At 39.8% G+C, this 9272-nt stretch overlaps 1 protein-coding gene across 7 annotated transcripts in view; it reads left to right on the forward strand.

Annotated features, from left to right (window-relative positions):
- ZNF711 (zinc finger protein 711) overlaps positions 1 to 9272 on the forward strand; it is a 33363-nt gene that overhangs the window by 22197 nt on the left and 1894 nt on the right. For 3 of the 7 annotated variants that reach the window (XM_080625016.1, XM_080625014.1, XM_080625015.1), the window contains 3 exons: positions 112 to 159; positions 716 to 859; positions 1331 to 4183. In XM_080625016.1, coding sequence (XP_080481142.1) covers positions 112 to 159; positions 716 to 859; positions 1331 to 2508 — 1370 coding nt within the window. In that variant the 3' untranslated portion in view covers positions 2509 to 4183. Of the gene's footprint in view, positions 1 to 111; positions 160 to 715; positions 860 to 1330; positions 4184 to 4925; positions 5015 to 5593; positions 5689 to 6489; positions 6570 to 7716; positions 7792 to 9107; positions 9266 to 9272 lie in introns of those variants that run through there. The other 4 variants (XR_013957579.1, XR_013957578.1, XM_080625018.1 and 1 more) reach the window with 4 other exon arrangements.

A 9272-nucleotide genomic window follows, 5' to 3' on the forward strand; every position in this document is an offset into this window, starting at 1 on the left:
AAGTTAGTTTTCTCTCTTTATCAGATTTTCAAAACCATTGTCTTTTGAAAAAAGAGTTCTAATTTATGACGATTAAATACCATATAATGACTAAAATACCATTTTCTGCAGGAGATGAAAGAAGGTTACCCAGAAGATACGAAGATGGTCAAGCGGCAGGTAAGAACATGTAACTGTGCTTGGTTCATCATTAAAGCTAACTTGCTGTCTTTGAGAATATGTATGTTTATGGGTCAGTTCTTCTAATCTGTTAAAGCAAAAAATTATCCATAAAGTATATATTGAGGGGCTCCACAGTCTTTCTTTGCTATTTTGAAATGAAAACAATTATAGATGTGTTGTAGGCCTTCAGAGTGGGTGGGGAAGTTGGAAGGATCTGCCAGGTTCAGTGTTAGAGTTTTGTAGTAAATAATGTAGACAATGCAGTTGTTAAGAAGAAAAACCAAGTTGAATAAAAAGGAAACAATCAGCATAACTTGTAAGAAATTAAGGGATTGAGAAGTATGAGAAATCAAGGAATAGATTTGAAAATTAATCAGTGTTTAAACAGTTACATTCCTGATTCTTGCCAGCAAAGATAGGTAGTGCTTTATATTGGCACTCTATTATGTATGTTCATTGCAAAAAGTAGATATGCTGCTGTGCAATTCCAGTCACCAGTCCCAAAGAAAAAGGTTGTTTAAGGTTTTTTATGGTGTCTGATTTTTGTTTCTAGGAAATAACTTGGATACACGATTAGAAAACAAAAACGGTAATGCAACACAATACCTGCAGATTTGTGATAGCATTAGCACTAATAGAGTGCTAAAACAAAAAACCAAGAAAAGGAGGAGAGGAGAGGCCAGGCAATGGCAAACAGGTAAACACTGTATGGTTATGCATATTGTCATGGAGTGGCACTTACTCCTGTATTACTATTCCTTTTTTTCTGTTTTTTTTTTTAAGCTGATGCAGAATTAAAAAGCACAAACGATGATTTGCGTATTTCCTGTGTCCTTCCCCCCTCCAGTTCTGCGAATAGAAAATGTAATCATTTTTTGCTGTTCAAAGTCAGTACACTCAGGGCTGGTGCAATTCATTTGAATTTCGCAAGCTATTAAAGCATACTCATGGATATATTCATTGCATGTATGATGCTGCTGGTTTGTTTGAGCAGTTTCTAAAACAAAACTATATAGGTGCTGTGAATTGGTTGTTTTTAAACTACTGAACCATTCTCTGTCCACTGCAAGTGTAAGTGCATGAATCTGAACAGCAGTTGGCTGATTTAAAACTTCTTAATCAGTAAGTTTGTTTCCTTCATAACTTGTTTTTGTTTGTTTAAAAACAGCTGTTATAATAGGTCCTGATGGACAGCCCTTAACAGTTTACCCTTGTCATATTTGTGGGAAAAAATTTAAATCCAGAGGATTCTTGAAAAGGCACATGAAGAATCATCCAGATCATATGATTAAGAAGAAGTACCAGTGTACAGACTGTGACTTTACAACTAACAAAAAAGTAAGTTTCCACAATCATCTGGAAAGCCATAAACTTATAAATAAAGTTGATAAAACGCATGAGTTCACAGAATATACAAGAAGATACAGAGAGGCAAGCCCATTGAGTTCTAACAAACTCATACTGAGGGACAAGGAGCCCAAGCTACACAAGTGCAAATATTGTGACTATGAAACTGCAGAGCAGGGACTACTCAATAGACACCTACTTGCAGTTCATAGTAAGAACTTCCCTCATGTGTGTGTGGAGTGTGGGAAAGGATTCCGTCACCCGTCAGAGCTGAAAAAGCATATGAGGACCCACACTGGGGAAAAGCCATACCAGTGTCAGCACTGTGTCTTCAGGTGTGCTGATCAGTCCAACCTGAAAACTCACATCAAAACCAAACACGGGACTGATCTACCGTTTAAATGTGAGCACTGTCCCCAGGCTTTTGCAGATGAAAAGGAACTGCAGCAGCACACAGAACTATTTCAAGGGCATAAGACTCACCAGTGTCCACATTGTGACCATAAGAGCACCAATTCAAGTGACCTGAAGCGACACATTATTTCAGTTCACACAAAGGATTTTCCCCACAAATGTGAGGTATGTGAAAAAGGCTTCCATCGTCCATCTGAGCTCAAAAAGCATAATGAAACCCATAAAGGTAAAAAAATACATCAGTGTAGACACTGTGACTTTAAAACGTCAGATCCTTTTGTACTTAGTGGGCATATCCTCTCAGTTCACACCAAGGACCTGCCTTTTAAATGCAAAAGATGTAAAAGAGGATTTAGGCAGCAGAATGAACTTAAGAAGCACATGAAGACCCACAGTGGAAGAAAAGTGTATCAATGCCAGTATTGTGAATATAGCACTACGGATGCGTCAGGCTTTAAACGACATGTAATATCAATACACACAAAGGACTATCCACATAGGTGTGAGTATTGCAAAAAGGGGTTCCGTAGACCATCCGAAAAAAATCAGCATATAATGAGGCACCACAAAGAGGCCATAATATGATCTCCAGAAGGAAGAAATTTAGAAACTGTGATATGCTAATTGGGGAAAAAAAAAATCTCATGAACTGTTTCTCCTGGTTTCAAAGCTTGATATTAAATCATAACTTTACATTCTTTGTATTAAAAGTCTTAAAAGTATTAGGGTTGACAGGGGATCTCATAGCCCTATGATTGTTGCTTATCAGAACCTAAAGAGCACTATAGAATGCAGAAGGATGGATGAATGTCTTAAATTTGCAGAAAGATGGATGAATGTCTTTAAATTAATAGTATTACACGTCGTTAAGCTATAGAAGACAAAACAAAGGTGATTGTGTTACCCATTTTGTCAGTAACAGCGTTTGTCTCCAATATGAACACAGTTCAGATATATGGTGGGGTTATTTACAAACTGTTTGCAAAGGCGACTGCGTCTTAACTTCTTGTGCAGTTTTGAAAGGAGAGTATTAGCCAGTTACTTGATCATAACGTTTTTAAATCGTGCCTAGGAATTAAATTCCAGAACTGGTCAAATTTGGGGGGGGTCTCTTTTGGGTTTGTGCGGGTTTCTTTTAAAAAAAGACATTTCATTAGGAAACTTTTGTTTCCTTTATTAGTTTAGGTCCAACAGTAAATTTTTAATGGTTTCAAAGCTGCTAACCTATTTCATTGCAGGATATGATGTTTAAAATATAGCATTATGTTATGGTCTCAGAGGTGGTGTTCTGGTGCTAGGGTTAAAGGTGTGTATGTATATAATTTCCCTTTTTTATCTGAATCTCCAGTTGAATGTTGTTCATTATGGCACATAGAACAAAATTAACTTTGGATTTGACTTTTTTCTTCCTCAAGGCTAAAACGGATGCAGCTCATAGTGTTGTGACCCAACACTGAATTCCTTTCCTTGCTACTTTAAAATCGTCTCTAAAAAAACCCATTGAAAACAGACTTGAAAAATGTCAGATTTTGTTAATTAACATTCAAAGTACTTAGAAGTTCTTTAGGGCAGTGTTCTTAACTGGTATGACGAGTGTCGTCCTGCCTCCTAATGTGAAATCTTCCATATAGACGTGAAATTGCACCTTTTAATCAATCCTTTACAAAAGTCTCTACCATACTATAAACATGCATTTTCAATCTGTAAGAAAGTATATATGCAGTATTTAACCAGAGAAATACGCTGCCACTAGAGTTTGGAGGTGGATCTTCAGTTTACAGTGTATACATTTAAAATATGCATCCCTTTAAACAATGCTTTGTGTTAGCATGCTGCAAATCAAATGGCGCTTAATATAACAAGCTGGTCTAGGGCTATTTAATGAAAAACCTGTTCATAAATGTTATGCATATAATGTGTATTTTTTACTTTTTTAGTTGCTTCATGTTTGCACACAGCTGTTCACATGATAAATTGTAACTTCATGCTATATTGTGGCTTTGTGTTTCAGAAATGTTCATATTTTGGGTTTTTGCACCAGATGAGAATCAGTTCCTTGAGAATAAATTTTTTTTATATTTCTAAACTTCAGAAAGTTAAATTTGGGAAATCTCTTTAGAAAAATTCGTGTTTTATGTGGCTGTAAAAACTGATGTACACGCTGTAAAATAAGAGTGTCACTGTTATGTGGGATTATGATTTCTAAATGTGTTACTCATCGTAACGGGCATACAATAAAACGCATCTCTTGCACTCCAAATATTTTGGAGTTTGCTTTTCATTTATGGTGTTCAGGAACGTCTCATTCTGTGTAAATTTGCTTAATATGTTAAATCATGTTACTCACTAATGACTATGTGATAACTGTTCCAAGTAAACAGGTTACTTGAGGTATATTGATCAGACAATTGAGAGGAGACTGCCAGGATTTGTTTGACTTTAACCCTTTGAAGTTACAGGTATTGTGTTTGTGCTTATTTCTGAAATAATCAGCCGTGATACTGACATTCCTTGGAAATCTTTTCCTTTAAGTAAAGAGAACATAAAACTTCTCACGTATTTTGGGAAAAGCCAGGTAGGTTTTGTCTTTTTGTCCATGTAATAAGAACAGCTTGCAAAATGGAACACTAAAACTTTGCTCTTAATTCCCCTCTCTTTTACAGTGTTTGGATGATGACATCAGTAATAGATGTCATTTCTTTGAAAGCTTTTAGAAGAGAGTGCAATCAATATAAAGTGAGCTCCTCATCGAGGGCTTTTAGCCAGTGAACACGTAGGTTTTGTACTAAAAACCAGAGATGATGCAGACCTGAAGCTATTCACCTGGCTGTTGTTTATGCTTCTGTTTTTGGTATGCCCAGCAATGAGAGGAGGAGGCTCAAACTTGTAGTGATTCAGTCATTCAGAAACTTGTAGTGATGAAAATTGTGGTGTTTTGACAATTGCAATGCTTTATTCCTGAATGTATATTGAATACATAGACTGAAGGAGTTTCTTCATAGCAGACTGAAGATGATCATTCTGACTCTGTGACAAAGCACACATCTGTGCTGGCTCATTTTTCCACCTTACAGATGGACGGAACAATCAGGTACTTGACCATTTTAAGCATCTTTCTGTAGCCAACTTTGTAGAAAGGTTTAATCCCACATTGCCTAAGAGTTCATGGGGTGCAGACCAGGACATGGGGCTAGAAATGTGTCCTGGTTTCAGCTGGGATAGAATTAATAGTCTTCCTAGTAGCTAGTACAGTGCTGTGTTTGGATTTAGGGTGAGGATAATGTTGGTAACACAATAATGGTTCAGTTGTTTGTGATGTTTGCACTAAGTCAATGACTTCTTGGTCATACCTTTTGGAACACTAAGATCTGTGATGAACATGTTCTTCAAGATGTGCGGGAGGGAACAGTGCTTGCTAAAACCACAACAGCGGTTGGTTATCAGCTGAGGTACAACTACAGGGAAGTGTCTAGGACTTGAAGCAGGTGCAGTCTTTGTGTGTGTGCCCTGCTTTTTGTGATGGCTGTGTGGAGGAGGGACTACATTGGTAAACTCAGCGGGATGGTCCTGGGCAGCCTTCTCCCTGAGTTACTGCTGTGCTTTGGTTGGTTCGTTGCGTTTGCTTTTGGGGCATTTCTTTATGTTAATTAGTCCGGTTTTCTCTTGGCAGCATATGGACAGTGAAACCCAGCTAAGAAGGACAATGGGGAACAAGGTCTGTCAAGGAGAGGAAAAGCCTTGACACTTCACCCACACACGTTTAAGGTTAGTGGATGACTACCAATGCATTGTTAAATTTCCAACAGTTTAAATCAGTCTGTCAGCCTTTTTGCTTGAGCAGTGGTGGTAAAATACAGTTTGCTTGAGCAATTCAGTAGCTTGTGATACCTCTGGGAGAGTGTGTGCTTCTGCTTGGCCCTTCGCTGGTCTGCCCAGTGCTGCTTAGATGTTGATGGCTTGAGGCTGGAATTATGTGTTGTCACGTAGCTTGAAATTCCCACCAATGCTTCTGCTCCTTCGTCCAGATCTGATGTCTGTCTGCATAGCTGCAGGTGTGGAAGCTTCTTGTAACTCTCCAGGCTGGGTGGTGAATAGCAAAGGGAGGGTGTTTAGGATGTTAGGGGGGCTCTGACAGTTTAGAAGAAACAAGTAATACTGTGATGGGTGGAAAGAGGAAGGAATTGGCATGAAAAGACCTGTGCAGTGTGGTACAGGTGTGACATAGGGGTGGTGGAGAAAAGGATGATGTAGAGGTTAGGGAATGATAAAGGAATGTACCTGCTAGGCCAAGAGAAAGAGGAGAGGAAGCACAAACACTGAGGAAGTTCAGCTGTTCCCTGGCTGTGTTTAGGTGTCTCCTTTGCCTGCTCCTGCAGTGCTGTACATGATGTACCAGCACAGCCTGGCTGAGTGAGCAAGCAGTGAGTTTCACAAATATGTTGCTCTAAAATGTCAGATCTTGTTTATGGCATCATTTTACTTGAATGACAGCCTAAGAACTCCTGAAAGCCAGGAGCAAAGTGATTCATTCATGAATTGATCATCATCCCTCTCTTTCTTCTTCAGATTTGAGATGTGCACAATTAAAGGTAACAAAATCAAGAGAAAATAGAGGAGGACAGCAGCAGAGTGCTCTCAAGGTGAAGGTACCTTACCTTGATGTAGTGTTTGAAGTCTGTGTCACCTTTTCAGCCAGAATGCAGGAGGTGTCGGTAACTTCTGAACCAGGGCTCTGCTTGGCTGTTGTTGTGCAGCCAAGGCAGTGCCTCTGTTCAGATGGCACAGAGAGGTGAGCGGGAAAGTCAGTGATAGAAACCAGAAGACTATTTTCTCCTGATCTACAGCATAAGAACAAGAAGCTCTGCCTGCTCGTGGGCAGTGAGGGCTTATTTAATGACCCTGTCCATAATGGCAGCCTAATAGGATGGTATGTCTGTTATTGTGGATGTATAAAGGAAATGCTGCCTTTGGTCTTTCCCATTTGTTCCTGAAAGAATGTAGAAGTCCTAGTGGACCTACTGAAACTGAGGTGAAAAATTATCTAAGGCATACTGTTTATAACTAGGGGGATAACTAACACTTACAGAGATGCCTAAATGAGAACAATATTTCTGTAAACTCCAGCACAAATAATCTGTTCGGTAAATCAGTTTCAGTTTAGAGGCAGTATCTGAGACTACTGCAAGTCCATGTACTTTTATAAGCAGAAATACTAAATTTGCCTTTTAAATAATCTAGTTTGAAAACAAAACCACCCCCAAATGGCCGTTACGTTTCACCTGCTGGTCGAATTCAGCTTCTTGACACCAGCTGTTGCTTCCTGTGGTCTGTTAGTAAAATGTATTTATGACCACAGCTCTGTAGCATTTACAGTGTGTGGAAGTCTTACACACTCAAACAACCCTTGGAGCAGCTGATCCCTGCTGACAGTGCAGTATTGACATCTGTCTTTCCTGAGCAGCAAACGGGGCTTTTTTTAACTAGTTTGTGTGTGTTACCCACTTCTCAAGTGTGAGGATCAATCACTGTGGTTTCCAGTTGATCACAGTGCCAGCTGTGTATGCAAAACAGAGCATTTGCCTCACTGGGGCCTGTGTCATGGGTTGTAATGTGAACTGTAGTCAGAGCCAGCACATTTCTGTCCTTTAAGGGCATTCACTGCTTGTATTATGCTGTTACATGATCGTAAGATTGATGCAATGGTTAGCAAACATGCTGTACAACCCCTGCGGTGCCTGCTGCAGGTGCCCAGTGAGTGTGACCATTAATAACTCGTGCTTCTACTCTCTGTAGCTTCTTCGGAGCAGTTTGTGTCCAACCAGTGCTTGCAACCAGTCAAGCCCAGCTGAGACCACAGCCAAGACCACAGTAAGTCAGATTATTTTATGTCCACTTTAGTTGGGATAACAGCACAGTTGTGCACAGGTAACAGTGTGATGGCATCAAAGAATATGGAGCTCTTCCCCTTTTTATTTCGTTGTTCAGGTCACCAAAGGTAAAAAGTTATTAGGTGACTGTGTAACGAACATGATTTATTGGAACAGAATTCACTGACACTGTTCTGTGTCAGAGCATTTTAACTCTGTGTGTACCTTGCATCTAACTGCTCTACAGCCATGAGTGGTTATTTCAGAATCTAGTAGTGACTCGTTTCAGAGAGGCAAGGGCTCTCACTCAGATGAGGATGTAATTCACTCATTAACCTCTCACTTCTGCCAGAAAAGGGACCCAACACGAGTCCTTTTCCTGTAAAGATTAACTGAGAGGAACAGGCTGGATGAAGGACAGGCCATGTCACACCACTTAGAACAAGCCCCTCCAGCAGACATGAGATATTTCCAGTACAAAGAGACATGATTCAGAAAGTTATACTTAGGTTTATTTCATGGTTACACATGGCCTTACAGCATTCTTTCACCATTGACCATTGCCTGGGATATATATTACTTAATAGAAATATATGTCTGCGGAAATAGAGCAAAGCAAGAACCCCACAATAAAGACCCATCACCTTTTGATTGCGTAGTTTAAATTTTTCCCTGTGATTCTTTGCTTAGAAAGAGCCTCAATTATGAATACCAAATCATTGTGAGAATTCCTATGGTCCTGTGAGGAGTGGGAATGGTAAATGGGAGGTTGGTCTGATACTGGATTTTAGTCTAGGAGCTATTTTCATTCTCGGTTTTTCTATATGAAAATACACCAAGTTCTTGACATTTTCAAGCAAAGCAAATAAATATTTATGGCTTATAAAGGTTCACCTGAAACTAAATCAGCTCTGGTGTCACCAACATTCTTTAAAATCACCATTTACCCAATAATGTCACTGAACTGGGCAGCTCTGGTGTTTGCCAGTTCAGATGCGAAGCTGTGTACCTGGTGTAAGTGGAAGTCATTTCCTTTGTGTTTGAGCTTCCCGTATGCAGGCAGATGAGTATTCTTCAGTGAGGTGGTTTTGAAGTTCCCCATAATGGTGGTTTCTGGGGTTTGCTTCATCTTGGACAGGCAGTGATAGATTGAACAGCAATCTGGGAATCTCTGTGCAGTGAAACCAGCCATTCGGTGTGTCTGGGACACAGATCTGTATCATTCCCACTTCTCTCAGCATGAGTAGCTAGGACAGAGGAATACAGCTACAAGTGCAAGGAGGAAAGGGCTTTAGACATCTTCCTTTTGTATCTCAGATTGCTTCAGGACTGGCTGAAGAACAGAATTTAGTCACATCAAGAAAATGAAGTCCACAAATGCATGGTGTGCCATGCTCTTCTGTGTCAAAAGCATGTGTGTGAAGAAGTACCAGTAGCCTCCGTATGCAGGTGGTGGTGGCAGATCACAGACACAGGTAACCG

This window comes from Psittacula echo (assembly GCF_963264785.1).
Source record: "Psittacula echo genome assembly, chromosome: 8".
Lineage (NCBI taxonomy): Eukaryota > Metazoa > Chordata > Aves > Psittaciformes > Psittacidae > Psittacula > Psittacula echo.